Genomic DNA, 22,310 nt, shown 5'->3' with positions numbered 1-22,310 from the left:
TGCTCTTCAATCAACTGCAAAAATTGGTTTCCCAACTGGCCTCATAGTCTTTCAGATATCCCTGGAATCATACTAAATCTAAAATCCAGATCTAAAACCTAAACCATCTCCCTGCACACTCCTTTTTTGAAAAAAATTTTTAGTGTTTATTTATTTTTGAGAGAGGGACAGAGCACAAATTATAATTTATATTATAAAATTCTCTTACATAGATTTGGGGGGTGAAGAATTGGAGAATATTAAGTTTATGCAAACACCAAACTCTGACCCTTCTCTTCTCCTTAAAAGTGGCAAGAGGAAATAATGCTGGTTCTTGGGATAGGTGATACATCTACTGATTCCAATTTTTTTCCATCCTAAGATTCAGCCTTTGGGTATCCAAACAAATGGAAGTCAGAGACCAGGACCCAAAAAGGTCTAGGAAAGCCATTGGCCATTTCCATTTCTTCAACATATTAAAGTGGGTTATAAAAATTGTGGTGTGTCTGAAATCTTTCCATTGCACTATCCTTTTCTCTCAATCCTGCCGTCAGTCTCTGTGCCTTTATGTTTAATCTTATTTAAGGAAACATCACAAACTGAAAGTGGAAATAACCTTGGATTATAGTATACTGGACTGTGTGTTGGGTAAGGAGGCGGCCGCAGGCTGCTGCGCCCAGAGAGATGACTCTGCAGGAACGGTGGTGCCTGGTTACCCAGAGCTGTGCAGTCAACTTCAGGCCGGGCCAAAGAAGCCGGTGAGGGGTTCCATCTGATCCCCGCACATGCTGCCTCTGGGAACTGGCCCTTCCCAAAGGCTCAGCCGATCTCCCACTCCTTCTGCCGGCTGTCATTTGCCCCCTAAGCAAAGTGAACGGGATGCCCATCCTGGGTTCTAGGTCCAGGCACCGGCGGGGAAGAAGCCAAAGATACGGGAATGAAACATCGGGCAACTGGCCCACTAAGGCACCAGGACAACCGGGCGCGGGAACGCGTGCCAGACCGGCCCCGCCCCAGGGTGCGCGCGCCCGAGGTTCCCTATTCCGCTGCTGTTCCTCCCCCTTCTCTCCTACCCAACCAACAGCCACTTCCTGCCTCACTCCTAGCCAATCCCCACACTCCACGAAGAATAGCCCTAGGGGGCGTATGGGAAGGTGCCTAGAGCGATGGCCTCACCGACCAAACGAACCCTGGAGCTTGCGCGGGGGGGCGGGACTTGGTGCCGTCCGTAGCTACTCAGGAGCGAGGGGCGGACGCAGGGCCGGGCTTTGCGCGGTGGGGCTCGCTCGCGCGGCAGCAGCGGTAGCAGAGGCCTCTTGGTTCTGCGGCACGTGACGATCGGGCCGTCTCTGCCGCTGTCTCCACTGCAGCGCGGGGCCAGGTGTGCGGGCGGGTGGAGGCGCGGGCGCCGCCGGCGGTCCCCGTAAAACTCGAGGTGAGACAGCAGGCCTGCGCGTGTCCTCCGGCCTGTGAGGACCCCGGGGGGCCCGGGTGCGCGGTGCGGCGCCGAAGGGCCGGGCGTGGCCGGGGCCGAGGGGGTCGGGCTGGGTTTCTAGGGCCCAGGCCTCGGCAGACGCGCTAGTCGTGAGGGACGAGGCCCTAACCGGGGCCGCTTGGTTTGGGGAGCCAGGCCGAGGCCGCGCTGCCGGGGTCGGGAGGCGTGGCAGGTGCCCTGAAGCCTCCCTTGACCTCTGGGTAGCCAACTTCTTTCTATGGCTTTGCTTCTAGGGCTTTCTAAGGCCTTTCCTGGCTACCTGGGAAACCGCGGGGTGGGTTGGAATAGCCGGTAAAGGTCTGGGGTGGGATCAGGCCTAGTCGGTACTCCTAGCAGTGGGAAAATGTAGTACCAGAACGAGAGAGAATGTTTAGGATTAGCATTACAGGTTCAATACTGGAAAATAAAGCCGCAAAGCGAAGACTGAACCCTAGCACCCCGAAGACTATGGAGAATGTGCTAGAACACGCCGTGGTTAAAGAACTTCAGTCTTAACATACACACCTATTTGGGGGTGGGGAGTAATCCAGTCGGAAATTCACCGGACATTAAAAGCAGGAAAGCCCCTGCTTTTAATTAGGGTAGGTTGTATTATAGTGGAGGAAACTGAGACCCAGAGGTATGAAATGACTGGCCCAAGGTCATTCCATTAATTTTATGATCACGTTTGGGATTATAGTTGAGGGCAGGGCGGTTTTGGTGTAGTGCTTAAGGTTAAGGCCCTGGTTCAAGTCTTTTATGGACCATTTGCTGCTGTGTGAACTTGGGCAATTTACTTACCTTTTGTGCCCCAGTTCTCCCCAAATAATGGGCATAATAGTACCTGATGGAGTCGTTAGAGTTAAATTGAGATGTGTGTAAAATAAGACAGAGAAGACACATTGATAACCCTATATTAACTGCCAGATGAATAATGATTGCAATAAATTATTATAGTCGGAATGCTGTTGGTCCACTATACTGACATCCTGCTGTTTGAATTGGTTAAGTCCTGTTTCCCAGTACCTGAAGTTACATTTTTAGCAATGGGGTGGGGGGGAGAACTGGATCTAGAGAGTTAACTGCAGGGTATGGCACAAGTGAATGGTGGTTGAGGGAAGTTAAACTGAGGACTAAGGTGAGCCAAGGTTAAGTCTCTTTACCTCTAATTTAGGAAATGGGACATTTTAATTTTTTAACGAGTAGAGTTTTTTGGGTTTTGTTGCTGGTTGTTTTTAAGGGAAGAATTGTATTGATTTTTGAAATCATTCTGTATCTTAGCTCTTCAGCATTAAAAAAAAATTTTTTGAGGGTCTTGAATAGAATCACTGCCATGTTGTACACTTGCTGTAATTGTACTTAGAGTGGACTTGGAACAGAGGTAAAGCACTGTGTGGGAGTTCTCCTTTGCACCAGCCAGGATACATAAGCCAACAAGCCTAGTGACTGGATCATGAGAAGCCCAGAGTGAACTGTGTGTTGGAGTGAATGTGCCCCACAACAACAGATTTTCTGACCTATCTGAAAATGGGTGTTCTCATCCGTCTCCACGTAACTTATCTTAACAGGACAGACAGTTCAACTAACAGGTTATCTTCCAAGAACCATGAGAGGTAAACGTCTGGGCAGAGGCTGTTGCTGCCGTTTTGGCAATCGTGCTGTTGCATCCTTTAATTAGAGTTCACTTTGCCCTGCTAGATAGCCTAAGGGACAAAGTGACAGTTGGAAGCAGAATGCAGAGTCTTGAATTCGAGGCCCATCATGGTAACTAGCTTAGGTAACTAGCTTGGTTTCCACATCTTTAAAATGGAAATGGGAACTCTCCTGGATGCCACACCCCCAATTAGGGGGCTATGGGGAGGGACAAATGAGATGGGGAACCAGGAACTACTTTGAATAGTGTGCAAATTCAGCTCATAATGACTCCGAAGCAAAGTAAAAGTGCACTGAACATAGTTGTAACCTGTATAGCTTACTGTAGGACTTTGTCAGGAAAGTGCTGGTTGGATGCTTTTTTAACTGCAACAGATGTACTTTTAAATTAAGCTTAACTGTGTGCTGTGAAAACTATTTGGAGAATTTTTTTTTTTAAAGAATTTAGAGAATCTTCAATGTGTTTTGAGTATTCACATGTTAAACATACTTGGTTTATAGCAAAAAGAAAGTGCTATGGAAAAATGGATTATAATGTTCCTGTCAATGAAAAACAAAATTTAAAACTGTAAACAAGGTACTCTCTATATATTTTTAAATGAATGGGATATATATTTTTTTTAAATTTTTTTTAACGTTTATTTATTTTTGAGAGAGAGAGCGTGAGCGCACAAGCAGGGGAGGGGCAGAGAGAGAGGGAGACACAGAATCCCAAGCGGGCTCCAGGCTCTGAGCTGTCAGCACAGAGCCTGACGCAGGGCTTGAACTCATGAACTGTGAGATGACCTGAGCTGAAGTCAGACGCTTAACCAACTGAGCCACCTAGAGCCCCTGAATGAGATATATTTTTAAATAAAGACCACATTTTATGTGGTCCCCTCCCCCACCTTAGTGCTTTTGATTTTTGACTGGATGCATGTGTAATACAATCAGAAGGTATAAAAAGTACTAGTAAAATTGTTCATCTCTGCCTGCCTGGAATCGAGTTCCTTTTAACTGGTTCCTTTCCAATCTAAGATTTAAAATTTCTCATTTGCCTTAAAACTCGGAGTTTTAGAACCATTGAAACTTAAATGATCTCACTGGGCAATACCTAGTACTAGTAGAAATCACTGCTGATGTCATGCGTACGTACTGTAAACTAGGCACTGTCATAAGCACTTTCTACGTGCATTTTGTTCATACAATGATCCTGAGAAGTATATGGTGGTGGTGCTCTCATTTAAGAGGTGAAGAAACTGGGGCCCCGAGGTTAGTAGTTGACTTAGTGTGCCAAGTTATTGGGTAGTCGAGGAGGGATTGTGACTTCTGAGTTCCCGCTCATAAACATTACTGTATATCTAACTGTGACTTAGGACAGTTTATGTAACTTCTCTTAGCTTTATTTTTCTTACGTGTCAACTGAGGGTGATTGAACCTCCTGGGGTTCTTGTGAGGATTAAATTAGATAACCAAAGATACCTAAGACCTATAAGACTTAAATTTTGAAAAGGGTGTATTAATAGATGAGTGGATAACCTACATGAAAGAAAGACTGCCTCCTTTCTTATTATACACTGCCTTTTTAAATTAAAGAAAAATAATTTTGAGAGAGAGAGTGAGAGAGAGCACGAGCAGGGAAGGGGCAGAGAGAGAGGGAGACACAGAATTTGAAGCAGGCTCCAGGCTCTGAGCTGTCAGGACAGAGCCCAACGTGGGGCTCAGACTCCTGAACCATGAGATCACGATCTGAGCTGAAGTCAGACGTTTAACTGACTGAGCCACCCAGGCGCCCCTATATGCTGCCTTTTTAAAAATCACTCCCCCCCCCCCCCCTAAACAACGAAGAATATTAGCCAGGTCATTTCTTCTGTTCATCTTTCTAATTTCTCATGGATTAAAGGAATTAGTTGAAATATCTTCTTTTAAAAGATGAGTCCACAGGGGTGCCTGGGTGGCTCAGTAGGTTAAAAGATGAGTCCCACAAAGAAAAGCCTAGGACCAAGTGGCTTTACTGGTTAGTTCTACCAAATACTTAAGGAAGAATTGACACCAGTCGTCCATAAACTCTTCCAAAAATAGAAGAGAGAACACTTCCCACTCATTCTGTGAGGCCAAACTACCCTAATACCAGCACCAACTGTCAGCACCAGCCTGACGTGGGGCTCTATATCTGTAGATCTATAGACACTATAGATCTTGACCTGATCCGAAATCCAAGAGTCAGATGTGTAACCTACTGAGCCACCCAAGAGCCCCAGTAGACCTCATCTTTTGTGAAAATAGATGCAAAAATCCTCAAAATGGTAGCAGATGGAATCCAGCAACGTTAAAAGGACACTACCCAATAACCAACTGGGATTTATTCCAGGAATGCAAGGTTGGTTCAACATACAGTAATGAATGTAACACACTACATTAATGAAGGACAAAAACTGCATCTCCGTAAACACAGAAAAAGCATTAGACAAAATGCAGCTCCCTTTCATGATAAAAATACTCAACAAACTGAGAATACAAAGAACTTCCTCAACTTGAATGAAGAGACAAATAATCCCTTCCCAGGGATTTCTTCTGTTCTTCTTTTAATTTCTCATGGATTACAGGAATTAAGATTGACATTCCCTAACTTTTGAGAAACAGATTCCCACAAATAAAAGCCTGGAACCAAGTGTCTTCATTGGTGAATTCTGTCAGAAACTTAGGAAAGAATTAACTTCACAAACTCTTCTGGAAAATAGGAGAGAATACTTCCTAACCCATTTAGTAAGGCCAGTATTCCTTAATACTAAAACCAGACAAAAACTTCGCAAGAAAAGAAAACCATGTATTTGTGTGTATATGCATATATATATTTTGTATGTGTGTGTATATATATATATATATATATATATATTTTAACATAAGTTCTATGCCCAACATAGGGCTTAAATTTATGAACCTGAGGTCAAGAGTCACATGCTCTACCAACTCAGCTAGGCACCCCAGACCAATACTCTCTTTCCTAGGAAAAAAATAGACTTAAGAAGATAAAATATAAAAATGTAAATTTAATTAACTAAAAAGTAATGTAAGTGTCCATTTGTTTTAAAGATTTTTTTTCTAAATAGGTCTTTATTGAGGATAAAAGTTCTATTATTACAGGGTAGAAATTAAAAAAAAAAATCTTTTTATGTAAGTTTGTTTTTTGAGAGAGACAGAACACAAGGTGGGGAGGGACAGAGAGTAAGGGAGACACAGAATCCAAAGCAAGCTCCAGGCTCTGAGTTGGCAGCACAGAGCCCGACTTGGGGCTCAAACCCACGAACCACGAGATCATGACCTGAGCTGAAGTCAGATGCTCAACTGACTGAGCCACCCATGAGTCCCGAAATTTAATATTCCATTAGTGTTTACCCATTCCTAAAGTTGATCCAAGTGTTTGTCCGGATTTGCTAAAATTCAGTGCAGCATGTGTCTGTTTCTGTTAAATAGGATATTTTGTGCTCAATTGAAGTTTCATGTACATTGTTGTGTATAGTTTGTTTTTTTTCACAATGTGTGCTGGGAACAGAATTATAATTAACCAAAAATCAATTAACTTTTAGAGAATTCATGAAGAGAAGTGATTGATGACAGGGCAGGAAAAAAAATCACAGATAAACATGGACATTTCTATATACCAATGCGAAAATTGTATAGACACCATTGCAAGGAAGAGTTAAAGAAGAAATCCTACAGTGTACTTGGTGGAAAGCAGGTTTTTCTTGCTATGCAAAATTATTCAGCTTTGCTGAAAAACATTGGAGGAGTAAGCAAACATATTAGACCTATTGGTCTAGGATGAGAATTGAAGGTGTATTCACTCTGGTTGTACTAACTGTGTGTCAAAGAACGAACTATTTGCATATACCTATAAAGTATTGGATTCTGATAGACTTTGTATTATCTTTTTCTGTTTTCACAGCAAGCCTTTCAGCCAGTAGTACTATTACCCACATCTATAAAATAGGGAAAGAAGACTCCTGGAAGTTCAGTCAGCTGCAAGGCCACAGAGAGGAGCAGGAGAGTCTGGAGCCCAGGTTTCTCCGACTTGACAGGTTATACCACCACATACACTATATTGCCTTGGATGTCAGGAATTAATTTTCTGATTCGTCAGCTTAAAAATAGGGAATTTCTATCTCTAGAATTCAAGATGTGTTCACTCTTAAAAGTTAAAAAGAGTGGATTGAAGTATTAAAAGTGAGTAGATTAAGTGCTTTTAAAAGACTCCTGTCCCTGAGATTTTGAGAGCCGAGCTGTCAGCCCAGAGCCCGACACGGGGCTCAAACTCACGAACAGTGAGATCATGACCTCTGAGCCAAAGTCAGACGCTTAACTGAGCCTTCCAGCCTCCCCTGGCATTGTTTTTTATGGAAAGAAAATACTAGCATGAGTCTTAAGCAGTGCTAACAAGCTGTGTGCCTGCTTTGCAAGTTAGATAAATAAAAGTCTGTAATATTATGAGTTTATTTTGATATTGACCCCAAAACCCCCCAAAATTGATTAGTAGAACTAATACTACAGTATACTCACACACTCTGAAAACACAGGCAAGTATTTATAATGACATTAAGGTCACTTTAAATCTATAAAAATTTTTCATGTTTCTGGATTAAAAATTTTTTTTTAATCTTTATGTTTGAGAGAGAGAGAGAGAGAGAGAGAGAGTATGAGCAGGGGAGAGGCAGAGATAGAGAGGGAGACACAGAATCAGAAGCAGGCTCCAGGCTCCAAGCTGTCAGCACAGAGCCTGATGCAGGGCTCAAACCCACAAACCGTGAGATCATGACCCGAAGTCGGCTGCTTAACCGACTGAGCCACCCAGGCGCCCCTTTTCTGGATTTGTTTTTAATTCCCTGGCTCCTTATGTTTCCAGACTTTATGGACAACCATATTATGTAGATTGAGTTCCTGAGGGTTAGAGACTACTGACTTCTTTTCATACTTGATATATAGTTAGCACTCACGGAGTTTAATGTCAGCAATAAATATTGCTTTAGGATCTGACACAAGCCAGGTTTTCTAATGTGTATCAGATGTATTTTTTCCTTTAACCCCTTTGTAATACAGAATTCCCAGTCTAAGCCTGTGGCTGCCAGAAAACAGCCTTTTTTTTTTTTTACGTTTATTTATTTTTGAGAGCTAGAGACAGTGTGAGTGGGGGAGAGGCAGACAGAGTTGGAGACACAGAATCCAAAACAGACTCCTGGCCCTTAGCTGTCAGTACAGAGCCCGATGTGGGGCTTGAACTCATGATCTACAAGATCATAACCTGAGCTGAAGTCAGACGCTTAACTGACTGAGCCACCCAAGTGCCCCCAGAAAACAATCTTTGAACTTTGCCACCCAGCTTTTGTTATAAGCCCAATTGACTAATTATTTGAAGGATCTGCAGTTTGTTGATTTCTCTAGAACCTAGATGTTGTAGGTTTTACTTTTAGATCAAGCTTTGGTCTTGGTGTTGGCCCCATAGTATTGGTTTTATTGACTTGGTCTTTGCTTTCATTATCCTATGGCAGAGCCACACAAAACTCATATTTGTATGTAACCTAAAGGTATTTTTGAGACAGTTGTCCACTTCAGTAGACTCATAGATGTTAAAAGATTTTCATATTTGTGCTTTGGTTTTTTAATTGCTGGCTGTCCTGGAGGTCCATGCCTGTAGTGATTGTAGTTTGACCAAGATAGGAATTTAAGTGGACCCACTGTGAGGCTTCATGTAGCACTGAGTAACCTAGTTATGGGTTATACATTCATCCAGCATTTGCATCCTGGCTCAGAGGGGCTTTGCTGTAGAGTTTAAGGTAAGGCCTTGGAATGATAAAAATTATGAGAGAGGGGGAGAGAAGATGGTCCCTGAAAGAAAACCGGAAAATGAAGTGCTCTAAGAATATAATGGCTTAAAGTATGGGTCGGGAGGAATTTGCTGTTACGGCATGTGGGAATGTGAGAAGCCTTGCCCTCGAGCTAATGTATATTAACCTGAATTGTGAAGTAGAAGAGAATTTTAGGAAACATGATCAATGTTTCTTTACTAGAGAAAAATGTTTCTCAGTTTAAAGGTAAATTCTTAATTCACTTTTACTGCTGAGCCTTCCAAATACAGGGTCCACTTGCTCTGTGACTTTGGGGAAGTTGAGGAGAGGTGTGCTGTCTATTCTCTAAAAGTGTTATTGCTTTGCTCCTGAGCTGCTTGTTAGGTATTTCATATGGATAATCTTAGAAACAGAAAAACAAAGTGATAATAGAAGTGTGCACTCTGCTTAGGATTCTGTCAGCGTAAAGACAAATGAAGACCTCTAAAAAGAGAGAAAACACCCCTGAAATCCTCTTCTGAAATCCTCTTGGATGTTAAACTATGTGAAAAATCACTTCATGTCTTTAAGACGAAAGCATTTGTAGAATTACCAGGAAGGGCGCACTGCACTGGGAGGTAGGAACCTTGACTTCTGATCTGATTCTGCCAATAACTGATTTGTGGCAAGTCAATGTCTGGCCCTCAGTTTCTTCTCAAAAAGGGGAGTTAAGACTAGATTCCTGTAGTACATTTCAGCCCTAGGAGGGAGATCAACCATTTGAGGCATAATAGTAGAACATCCTTTTATATATATGTATGTGTATATATACGTGGTTGTGTATGTATGTGTGTATACATACGTGTTTATATATATACATGTATGTATACACTTATATATACAAACTAATTTTTAGAACAACTTTAGATTTACAGAAAAATAATGAAAATAGTACAGAGAATTCCCAGATGACGCATATCCAGTTTTTTCTACTGTTAATAGAGTATATTTACTATAATTTACAATTAACAAACCGATATTAATACATAAATATTAACTAAAGTTCATCATTAATTCAGCTTTCCTTTGTTTTTACCCACTGTCCTTTTTCTGTTCCAGGATACATTACATTTACTCATGTTTCCTTAGGCTTTCCTTGGCTGTGATACTTCTTCAGACTTTCCTTATTTTTGATGACCCTGAGGTTTTTGAAGACTACCGTTAGGTTTTTTTGTGGAATGTCCTTCTATTGGGATTTTGTTTGTTGTTTTCCTCATGACTAGACTGGGGGTATTTGGGAGGAAAACCATTGAGGTTAAAGTCCTTTCTTTCATCATATTGTATCCAGTGTACATGCTACCAACCTGACCTATCACTGTTGATGTTGACTCTGATCACCTGGGTGAGGCAGTGTTTGCCACGTTTCTCCAGTGGAAAGTTCCTCTCTCTTTCCCCCTTCCCATACTGTTCTCTTTAGGAGGACATCACTATGTGCAGCCCACACGTTAGGAGTGGGGAATTAGGCTCTCCTCCCCCATTTATTTATTTACCCATATATTTGTATCAGTATAGATCCATGGGCATCTATTTTATACTTTGGGGTATTATCCAGTACCACTTATTTTTTGCTCATACTGTTCCAGCTTTGGCCATTGGGCACTCTTTCCTGTGTTCTTTTGACATACCCTCCCATCATTATGGGTATTTTAGTTTTGTTTTCTTTTTTGAACATTTTTTTTTCTGGCACTGCAAGATGTCCCAGGTTTATCTTGTGTACTTCCTGCCCCAATCCTAGAGTTGGCCATTTCTCCAAGGGGTCCCCCTTTTTTTGGAAGTGGTTTTAAAAATCAAGATCTTGGTTGGTCCCTGGGTGGCTCAGTTGGTTAAATGTCTGACTCCTGATCTCAGTTCAGGTCTTGATCTCAGGGTCATGAGTTCAAGCCCTGTGTTGGGCTCCACACTGGACATGAAGCCTACTTTAAGGGGCGCCTGGGTGGCTCAGTCGGTTAAGCGTCCGACTTCAGCCCGGGTCACGATCTCGCGGTCCGTGGGTTCGATCCCCGCGCTGGGCTCTGGGCTGATGGCTCAGAGCCTGGAGCCTGCTTCCGATTCTGTGTCTCCCTCTTTCTCTGCCCTTCCCCCATTCATGCTGTGTCTCTCTCTGTCTCAAAAATAAATAAACGTTAAAAAAAAAAAAATTAAAAAAAAAAAACAAACAAGATCTAGGGGCGCCTGGGTGGCTCAGTTGGTTAAGCGTCCAACTTTGGCTCAGGTCATGATCTCGCGGTTTGTGAGTTCGAGCCCTGCGTCGGGCTCTGTGCTGACAGCTTGGAGCCTGGAGCCTGCTTCGGATTCTGTGTCTCCTCTCTCTGCCCCTCCCCCACTTGTGCTGTCTCTCTCTCAAAAATAAGTAAATGTAAAAACAAACAAAAAAAACCCCAACATCTTGGTATTAGGTGTATTTATTGTACCGGGGTATAGTTTCTTCTAGGTCCTCGCAAGTGTCACATCAAGGAAATGTGTGCATACTAATGGGTATATATGCACATATCTATAAATACTACTATGTGTAATCTTCTGTAAATTAAGCACAACATGAGTTTGTGCTGATGTCTCCGACTCTCTTCCATTACCATATAGAGTATTCTGGCTTTTTCTTATCTGTAAATTCCCACACCCAGCAATGAAAAGTGGCTCCCACCATCCACCACCCAAATACTCACTTGTTCAGTTCCAGTGTACACATATAGCAGTGTCAGAATTGTTAGCCAGTACACGCATAGGAAATAACTCACCAGCTAGAAAAATGTTTTCGTACAGTAAAGTTTACACACCCCACTTGTTTCTGAAGTTACATAGGTCAGCATTGTCTCCCTCCACCCCTTTCGATGAGGCTGTTTAATATATGCGTAACACAGATTGTCACATCTGCATGCTATCCTTGGATCACTCGACCTCCTAAATGATTTTTTAAAAATTTTCATACTTTTGATTCACTCTGTGCTGTGAAGGTTCATGGGTTTTGACAAATGCATAGTGTTATGTATGCATAATTATAGCATCCTACAGAGTAGTCTCACTGTGTAAATTATCCCTGATGCTGACATGTTCAACCTGACTGCCTTCCCCAAACCTCTGGTAACCACTGATCTTTTTTTACCGTATCTGTAGTTTTGCTTTTTTCAGAATGTCGTCTAATTGGAATTATACAGCCTGTCACCCTTTCAGACTGGCTTCTTTCACTTAGCAGTGTGCGTTTAAAATGCATCCATGTCTTTTTATGGCTTGATAACTCATTTCTTTGAATTGCTGAATAATGTTGCATTGCAGTTTGCTTATTATTCATAGAGTTATTGAAGGATATTTTAGATTCTTCAAGTTTGGGGTGGTTATGGATAAAGCTGCTAGAAATATTGGTGTGCAGGTTTTTGGGCACTTGTAAGCTTTCAGATCATTTGGGTAAGTACTTAGAAACATGATTGCCGAATATATGGTAAAACTATGTTTAGTTTTGTAAGAAATTGCCACACTGTCTTCCAGAGTGGGTATATGATTTTGCATTTTCACCAGCAATGAGTGAGAGCTCCTGTTGCTTCACATCCTTGCCATTTTTTTTTTTTTTATCTCAGCCATTCTCATAGGTGCATGGTGGTATCTTGTTTTAATTTGCAGTTACTGGCAAATTATATTGAGCATCTTTTCGTATGTTTGTTTTCCATCTGAATATTTCACTTGGTGAAGTATCTGTTCAGATTTCTTGCCCATTTTTTGACTGGCTGGTTTATTTTCTTATTGGTGAGTTTGAGTTCTTTAAGTCTCAGAGTTGAAGTTCTCGGAGAGAGCAAGAGCTTGAGTGCGAGTCGAGGAGATGCAGAGAGAGAGAGGGAGACAGAATCCCAAGCAGGCTCTGTGCTGTCAGCAAGAGCCCCATGTGGGGCTGGAACACATGAATCATGAGATCACCACCTGAGCTGAAATCAGGAGTCGGACGCTTAACCAACTGAGCTACCCAGGTGCCCCTTGACATTTTTAATTTTAGTAAAACCCAGCTTACCAATTTGTCTTTCATGTATTTTGCTTTTGATATTGTATGTAAAACCTCATTGTCCAACCCCAGATCACCTAAATTTTCTCCTGTTTTCTTCTAGAAAAGCATAGTAGTGCCAACATCCTATGTAAATACCCAGGCAGTCAGTGCTACCTTTGGATTCCATTTGATATAAAGAGTGTGGGCAGAGGGACTGAAATAAGATGGGGGAATTTTTTGTCTTGGTAATGTTGGATTTTCGTTAACAAAACAGAGAATTAAGATCACCTTCATATACATTGCTGAATTGTTTGTGAGTATGGACAAGTCTCTGACAGAACTTGGAACATTTAAGGAGGCTTAATAGTGATTGTGGGAACTAGAATGGACTTATTGGCCGTAGCATTTTCTCGGGAGTACTGGCAGATTACTGGTGTTAAGGCAGTATATGTAAAGCTGGCAGTGGGTGAGGCTCATGAGGGCACATAAGAGCTGTGAGCATTGTGGTTTGGCCATACCGATTCCTCATAGGCTTCGTGACCTTCTGGATAATGTGAAAGTGACCGATGAGTTCCCGCACACTTCTCTTACCTAAAAAACCAGGTTCTGCAACTCAGAGTGTAGAGGAGATGGCGGTGGGGGAGAAGTGCATTTTCTGAAGTTTGCTAGAGATTTTCTTTGTTGTTCCTGATGGGACAGGTAGCCTTCTGCTACCTGAAAACTGTTTTCCTTTCAGTGGGACCATTCTGCCTCCGTGACGCAGATGCCTTCTCTCCCCATGCTCCTTGGTCCACATCTGGGACTAGCTGTTCTGCAGTCACTCCTTCCTCACTAACCCTACCTGAACCCCCCTGTTCCAGATCACTCCCTACTAGCTCTTCCTGCCTTAGTCTTCCTGTCTTCTGTTCATTATACTCTGTCAGTTTCAACTGCGTAGTAACACTTTGTCCAGTGTAATAGAAATACAGGATTTGAATTCTTTGAGTCTCGCTTATTAGTTGTGGTAATAAGTAGGCTATTTTAATTTCATTAAGTTTTTATTCATAATGTGTGAAATAAAAGAGTAATACCTCACGGGAGGTTTTACATGAACAATATATATGAAAATGTTTTATATCCTGGAAAACGAAGCACAGATGGATTATTCATAAACCCTAAGCAGTGGTTCTCAAAGTGTGATTCCTGAACCAGCAGCCTCAGCATCGTCTGGAACTAGTTAGGTAAAATTCAGGTGTGGACTGAATCAGAAACTCGGGATGAACCCCAGCAATCTGTTTCACCCCTGGGTGATGCTGATGTCTGTTTAAGTTTGAGAAACACTGCTTTACATTATACTTAAAAACCTGAGGACAGCTGTTGTAGTCTGCTTGGGCTGCCATACAGAATACTAAGGGCAGGGCTTAAACAGGAGGGAATTATTTTCTCTCTGTTCTGGAGGCTGGAAGTCTCAAGATGAAGGTGGTTGTCGGGATTGGTTTCTGGTGAGGACTTTTCTTATTGGCTTGCAGAGAGCTGCCATCACTGTGTCCTCATGTGGACTTTCCTCTGTGCATGAACGCTTCTAGTGTCTCTTCCTCTTATGTGAATACCAATTCCACTGGACCAGGGCCCCTACCCTATGACCTCTTAAGTAACCTTAATTTTTGAAGGTCTTGTTTCTAAATACAGTCACATTGGACGTTGTTAGGGCTTCAACAGATTTGGGGCGGGGGGGTGGCCAGGGAACGCGGTTCAGTCCATAGCAACAATATATCAACAAATTAAAAATTATTGAGGAATAAAAATCAGTCCTACCTTTTTGCACTTGATTTTAGCCAAAAGGCCGAGAAGCGATTCAGTCCTACCTTTTTTAAAGGTGAGTAGTTAGCCTACCAGACTGTCTCCCTAATTAGCTTTTTTCCTTGGAAAAGAGTGTTCCAGCACCAGTACTTACTTAGCCCTAAGTAATCCATTGGTTTTGTACTTTTTTAAGAGAGCATGCTAGAGTGTGAGGGGAGGGGAAGGGGCAGAGAGAGAGGAAGAGAGAATCTCAAGCAGGCTCCGAGCTGTCATTGTGGGGGCTGCTTGATCTCATGAAACCGTGAGATCATGACCTGAGCCAAAATCAAGAGTTGGAAGCTTAGGCAACTGAGCCACCAAGCACCCCTGTTTTGTACTTTTAATTACTACTAGTCTTAACCACATTTTGTTTACTTTTAAAAAGCTGTAGCCAGGGGCGCCTGGGTGGCTCAGTCGATTGAGCGACCGACTTTGGCTCAGGTCATGATCTCGCGGTCTGTGAGTTCGAGCCCTGCATTGGGCTCTGTGCTGACAGCTTGGAGCCTGGAGCCTGCTTCAGATTCTGTGTCTCCCTCTCTCTCTGCCCCTCTCCCACTCATGCTCTGTCTCTGTCAAAAATAAATAAACATTAAAAAAAAATTAAAAAAAAAAGCTGTAGCCATAAAGCTGTTGCTTTAGCTGTGTTTAGGGCTAATTTGGTTTTATAGCTTTTTGCTGGGGCCAATCCCCATTTATAGCATTGTTTGTATGAGAGAGAACTTAGGAGTTGTATAAAATTGATTTAGATAAAAGGGTTGAATCAGCCTGTTTACTTTCACAGAATCCCCTTATAGTTGTAAATCAAAGCAGTACTGCTATACCATTGTATATTGTTTTGATTGCATAAAATAGAGGTCTTTCCAGTGAATAAATGAGCGATTACTGGCATTTTTTAAGTATATAAGAGACTGTAGCAGAATGTTGATACTGAGTTTTTTCTAAAAACTAATCCAGTCCTAGGAAAGGTTATGGATGGTTTTATTAATACTTGTATTTTCTGCATTGTCTAGATGCTAAACATTTAAGAATCCAGTCTACTTTACCTTCTTTCATTTTGGGAACACAGTCCTAAGATGTGTAAATAAAAGAAATACCAGGAAATGACGCATGAAAATTTAGTTCTATGTGTTGAGTTACACTAAAGGATTACAGAGTTTGTAAGGAATTGGCATTAAATTCAACATGAGAGTACATTGATTTAGGTTTTTTCTAGGAACTTAACTGGTCAAAATGGCAGCCAGGGTTGTGTATCGGGGCCATTTGAAGTTTGTGAAGGAGTTCCTTCAGTTTTTTTTTTTCTTTCTTCCTTTCTTTTCTTTTCTTTCTTTTTCTTTTTCTTTTTTTTTTTTTTTGGACTTTGCCTGAGAAATAAAAGTCTTTATTGTAAACAAGAGACCAAAAATATTACGCTCAGGTTTTTTCCTTGAGTTTTTTATTGTGGTTTAAAAACACATAAGATTTACTCTCTTTTTTAAAAAATTAATTTCTGTTGAAGATTTATAATCTTAACCATTATTAAGTGTACAGTTCTGTGGCATAAAGTATATTCACATTCTTGTGCAATTATCACCTCCTTCCATCTCTAGAACTCTTTTCATCTGGCACAGTTAAAACCCTATACTATTCTTAAATCATGCTGTGCATCCACGTGGCTCGGCTTTTATATCTTTAGATCTGTGGTCCTTAGAAAGAGGACCCACTACCAGCCATGACAGCCTGATATAATACATTTAAGTGTTTAAAAAATAAGAGATAAAAGTAGCTGGTCCTTGGCTTAGTATTTTTGTTGGTGAGCCTTAAAACACTAGTTAAAAGCTATCTAAACTTGATGATCTTGGAACAATATCTCTATTAACTTTTTAATGTGAGGCTGATTAGCTCTTCTGTTACCATGTCATTGTAAATTGTAAATTAATACGTGAAAGAGATTTTTGCCCATTGTCAAACTCTTTATAAATGCAAAAAGCTAGTTTGAAATTGCATTTGGACACCCTAGGTCGGTGGCCAACATGATATTATATATGGGAACAATCGTTTTGAGTTTCATTTTGAAATTTTCTTGAAATTGAATCTTTTAACTGACTGATTTTTAGGAAAATCCCTTGATCTCTCTGGCTCACTTTCTTTACCTGTAAAATGAAATAGTCATGGTTAAGTTGTTCTGGCTCTGATTTGAAAGTTTTAATTAAAAAAATTTTTTTTAGTGTTTATTCATTTTTGAGAGAACAAAGCGTGAGCGGGGGAGGGGCAGAGAGAGAGGGAGACAGAATCCAGAGCAGGCTCCAGGCCTGGAGCTGTCAGCACTGAGCCCGATGTGGGCTAGAACTCAAGGTGAGATCATGACTTGAGCGGAAGTCGGAGATTCAACCGACTGAGCCACCCAGGTGCCCCTTGAATGCCTTAATTTTAAATAAGAGAGGGGTTAGTGGTCTTCACGAAATTTTTAGTTTTTTATTTTTTAATGTTTATTCATTTTTTGAGAGAGACAGAGCACGAGCAGGGGAGGGGCAGAGAGGGAGACACAGAATCCGAAGCAGGCTCCAGGCTCTGAGCTGTCAGCCCAGAGCCCAATGCAGGACTCCATCCTATGAACTGCGCGAGATCGTGACCTGAGCTGAAGTTGGACACAACAGACTGAGCCATCCAGGTGCCCCTCTTTACAAAGATTTTAAAAGGAAGTGATACATTTAACTTACTTTACTTTTTTTATACGTAGATCATGGAAGGGAAGTGGTTGCTTTGTATGTTACTGGTCCTTGGAACGACAATTGTTCATGCTCACGAAGGCCATGATGATGATATGATTGATATTGAGGACGACCTCGATGATGTTATTGAAGAGGTAGAAGACTCAAAATCAAAACCAGATACCAGTGCTCCTCCGTCTCCAAAGGTTTGAAGTAGTCTTTGAATCTATTTGTTTTACCTCTTGAGATAATCAAAGGATGAAGGTAAATTTGGACCTTTTTCCAAGGGGAAGTTAAGTTAAAAATAGTAGCCTTTTGTATATCTTGCCAATGATAAATTTTTTATACATTGAATTGACGGCCTGCTATAAAAATTTGGGATAATTAAAAGCAAATCCTACTAAGAAGGGAATAGTGCTGCAAATTTCAATTCTTGAGTCTCATTTTTATATTAAACATAGGTCACCTACAAAGCTCCGGTTCCAACAGGGGAAGTGTATTTTGCTGATTCCTTTGACAGAGGAACTCTGTCAGGGTAAGTGTCTCTTAGGGGAAAACATCTTGGAGGCAAACCTCACATAAGTAAGATGTGATAATGGATTCCTTTTTGCATAGCATTTTATGTAGTGAAATGTCTATTTTATGTCCCCAGTGTTTGTGCTGTTTTAGGAAAATTTAGAACATGCCCAGTTAGAAAATTTTTTTAGAGCATGTGGGTCTAATTTCCATTTCTCTTTTTCCCTCGACCCTATGTATTGTTCTTTGAATTGAAAATTTTTTTTCTCTTAAGTCTCAAAAAAAGTGGAATTGTTTCCTGGGTTTGGTACTTTTTTTTTTTTTTTTTTTTTTTTTTTACAGGTTTGTGAGTTGAATTCAATGTATTACTATTTGTGTGGCAGATTTAAAAGTTGAAGAGGGGCACCTGGGTGGCTCAGTCAGTTAAGTGTCTGACTCTTGATTTTGGCTTAGGCCATGATTTCATGGTTCTTAAGATTGAGCCCCAAGTTGAGCAGCTCAGAGCCTGCTTGGGATTCTTTTTTTTTTTTTTTTAATTTATTTATTTGTAAGTAAGTAATCTCTATACCCAACGTGGGGCTCAGACAGTTGCATGCTTTCTCCAACTGAGCCAGCTAGGATCCCCCCCTGCTTGGGATTCTGTCTCCCTCTCTCTCTGTCCTTCTAAGTTTGCACATGGAGCATGTGTTCTCTCTCCCTCTCTCTCTCTCTCTCTCCCTCTCTCTCTCCCTCTCTCTCTCTCTCTCTAAACAAATAAATAAAAAATAAAAGTCAAAGAAAGTAGAGTGGTTAAATAGGCTACGAAGACCTGGGTAGATCTTGCTTTTGTTAGTATTTCCATTGATTCTTTTCACAGGCCAGCTGTCCTTTAAATCTTAATTTGGGGGTTTGTCTTCTTAATTATAGGTGGATTTTATCCAAAGCCAAGAAAGAGGACACTGATGATGAAATTGCCAAATATGATGGTGAGTTCCATTTGATGTAGATGTAAGAGCAAATTGAGGCTTCACATGTTGTTTCCATAGTATCTCTTAAGGCTAGTTTGAAAGGAATATGTGTACATTTTAAGATTTTTTTCCTTGGGAGTTTTGCTGTCTGTGTGTTCATAGGATTAGACCTGTTGACTGTTGCATACCATAAAATGGAGAGGTAGTTTATCAACTGTGGTACTGTCAGTTGGAAGTGGAAGGTCTTTCTAGGCGTTGATGAAGTGAATATGCTACAGGTTTTTAAAAACCATATCCTAATACCTGTTAAATGTGTGTATGTTTAATAGACCAGCTCTCATAGGTAAATGGAATATGGTAAAAATTTGCCAGCATGATAGACTTAAACAACTTGGAGTTTTGTCTGTTACCATTTAAGAGATCTTCAAAGGTATAATTAAGGAATACCTGGAGTTTTTTCTGATGTCTTGCAGGAAAGTGGGAGGTAGATGAAATGAAGGAAACAAAGCTTCCAGGTGATAAAGGACTTGTATTGATGTCTCGGGCCAAGCATCATGCCATCTCCGCGAAACTGAACAAGCCCTTCCTGTTTGATACCAAGCCTCTCATTGTTCAGTGAGTGAAACATTTGCTTGATAGAAACTTCCTAGATCTCAGAACATTATTACTGTATTTTAAAGAATTATGAGAATAATTGTATGTTCTAGTAGCTGGTTTGGGGTGTATTAAACATCCTATAATCCAGTATATTTTTCCTGCTGAATAAATTCTTTGAAACAGATTATTTTTCTCCTAATATCAAATGAACTTCTGGGTTTTGTAAAAAGTGTTCAGTGGGAATCTGCATTAAGGTTTTGTTTTATTTTACTTATTTTTGGTGGGGGGTATTGAGTAGTCATTCAAAAACAAAAGAAGATGAGGCGCTCAGTTGGTAGAGGGGTGTGACTCTTAATCTCGGGGTGGTGAGTTCAAGCCCCATGCTGGGCATAGAGCTTACTTAAAAAAAAAAAATCTTGAAAAGCAATAGAAGATGGAATTTTTCTTAAGGATAAACGTATGACCTGTGATAAAATATGTGACCAAGATTGGGGGAAAGGGGAAGTAAATTAAGAAATTTGATCTTTCAAAATGGCTTATGGTTTTCTGCTTTTCTCTTTGAAATTAGGTATGAGGTTAATTTCCAAAATGGAATAGAATGTGGTGGTGCCTATGTGAAACTGCTTTCCAAAACCCCAGAACTCAACCTGGTAGGTACTTCCTGTTTCCTTATGGGACCACCCACCGTTATCTTTTTTTTTTTTAATGTTTATCTTTGAGGGAGAGACAAAGCATCGGTGGGGAAAGGGCAGAGAGAGAGGGAGACACAGACTCTGAAGCAGGCTTCAGGCTCTGAGCTGTCAACACAGAGCCTGACATGGGGCTCGAACTCACAAACTGGTAGATCATGACCTGAGCTGAAGTCGGACACTCAACCAACTGAGCCACCCAGACGCCCACACAGTTATCTTTTAAGGATCTTAGAGAAAAGGAAAGTTTTGTTTACACTTGTGTAAATAAAGACCTCTCCTGCTTTTGAAATATTTAGAGGATTGGGAATAATGACTTTGACACTTCTTTGCTTTTTATTTGAAATGTAAATTTCAAAGCCATTCTATCTTGTCCTGATTTCTGTTCTAGGTAATTTTTAGTTTTGGCAAACTTATTTCTTTGTTTTATGAAAGAAGCAGTAATTAGCTATAGGTATATGCATTACTTTTTAAAAATAATTTATTTATTTTTTAAATTTACATCCAAGTTAGTTAGCATATAGTGCAACAGTGATTTCAGGAGTAGATTCCTTAATGCCCTTTACCCATTTAGCACCCCCACCCCAAACCCTCCAGCAACCCTCTGTTTGTTCTCTATATTCAAGAGTCTCTTATGTTTTGTCGCCCTGCCTGTTTTTATATTATTTTTGTTACCCTTCCCTTATGTTCATTTGTTTTGTCTCTTAAAGTCCTCATATGAGTGAAGTCATATGATTTTTGTCTTTCTCTGACTAATTTCACTTAGCATAATACTGTCCAGTTCCATCCATGTAGTTGCAAATGGCAAGATTTCATTCTTTTTGATTGCCGAGTAATACTCCATTGTATGTATATACCACATCTTCTTCATCCATTCATCCGTCAGTGGACATTTGGGCTCTTTCCAAACTTTAGCTGTTGTCGATAGTACTGCTATAAACATTGGGGTGCATGTGCCCCTTCAAAACAGCACACCCATATCCTTTGGATAAATACCTAGTTGTGCAATTGCTGGGTCGTAGAGTAGTTGTATTTTTAATTTTTTGTGGAACCTCCATACTGTTTTCCAGAGTGACTGCACCAGTTTGACTTTTTTTTTTTAACTTTTTAAAAAATGCTTATTTATTTTTTTTAAATTTTTTTTTCAACGTTTTTATTTATTTTTGGGACAGAGAGAGACAGAGCATGAACGGGGGAGGGGCAGAGAGAGAGGGAGACACAGAATCGGAAACAGGCTCCAGGCTCTGAGCCATCAGCCCAGAGCCTGACGCGGGGCTCGAACTCCCGGACCGCGAGATCGTGACCTGGCTGAAGTCGGACGCTTAACCGACTGCGCCACCCAGGCGCCCAAAAATGCTTATTTTTAAGATAGAGACACACATGGGGCCCAAAAATGCTTATTTTTAAGATAGAGACACACATGGCCCAAAAATGCTTACTTTTAAGATAGAGACACACATGGGGCCCAAAAATGCTTATTTTTAAGATAGAGACACACATGGGGCCCAAAAATGCTTATTTTTAAGATAGAGACACACATGGGGCCCAAAAATGCTTATTTTTAAGATAGAGACACACATGGGGCCCAAAAATGCTTACTTTTAAGATAGAGACACACATGGGGCCCAAAAATGCTTATTTTTAAGATAGAGACACACATGGGGCCCAAAAATGCTTATTTTTAAGATAGAGACACACATGGGGCGCCTGGGTGGCTCAGTCGGTTAAGCGTCCGACTTCAGCCAGGTCATGATCTCGCGGTCCGGGAGTTCGAGCCCCGCGTCAGGCTCTGGGCTGATGGCTCAGAGCCTGGAGCCTGTTTCCGATTCTGTGTCTCCCTCTCTCTCTGCCCCTCCCCCGTTCATGCTCTGTCTCTCTCTGTCCCAAAAATAAATAAAAACGTTGAAAAAAAAAATTAAAAAAAAAAAAAAAGATAGAGACACACAGAGTGCAAGCAGGGGAAGGGCAGAGAGAGAGAGGGAGACACAGAATCTGAAGCGCAGGCTCCAGGCTCCAAGCGGTCAGCACAGAGCCTGATGTGGGGCTCAAACTCACGAACTGTGAGATAATGACCTGAGCCGAAGTTGGATGCTTAACCAACTGAGCCACCCAGGTGCCCCTACTG

General features: G+C 41.1%; 1 protein-coding gene across 4 annotated transcripts in view; it reads left to right on the top strand.

Moving 5' to 3' along the window:
• Positions 1-1,234: 1,234 nt before the first annotated feature.
• CANX (calnexin) overlaps positions 1,235-22,310 on the top strand; it is a 34,481-nt gene continuing 13,405 nt past the window's right edge. Inside the window, exons 1-7 of one of the 4 annotated variants that reach the window (XM_053219399.1) lie at positions 1,235-1,414; positions 7,032-7,164; positions 17,466-17,642; positions 17,898-17,971; positions 18,859-18,917; positions 19,373-19,514; positions 20,065-20,146. In XM_053219399.1, coding sequence (XP_053075374.1) covers positions 17,469-17,642; positions 17,898-17,971; positions 18,859-18,917; positions 19,373-19,514; positions 20,065-20,146 — 531 coding nt within the window. In that variant the 5' untranslated portion in view covers positions 1,235-1,414; positions 7,032-7,164; positions 17,466-17,468. The remainder of the gene's footprint in view (positions 1,415-7,031; positions 7,165-17,465; positions 17,643-17,897; positions 17,972-18,858; positions 18,918-19,372; positions 19,515-20,064; positions 20,147-22,310) is intronic. The other 3 variants (XM_053219405.1, XM_053219392.1, XM_027076932.2) reach the window with 3 other exon arrangements.

Source organism: Acinonyx jubatus, chromosome A1 (assembly GCF_027475565.1).
Source record: "Acinonyx jubatus isolate Ajub_Pintada_27869175 chromosome A1, VMU_Ajub_asm_v1.0, whole genome shotgun sequence".
Taxonomy (NCBI): Eukaryota; Metazoa; Chordata; class Mammalia; order Carnivora; family Felidae; genus Acinonyx; species Acinonyx jubatus.
The sequence above is the reverse complement of the archived record's forward strand: the minus strand, read 5'-3'. Positions and strand labels throughout refer to the sequence as shown.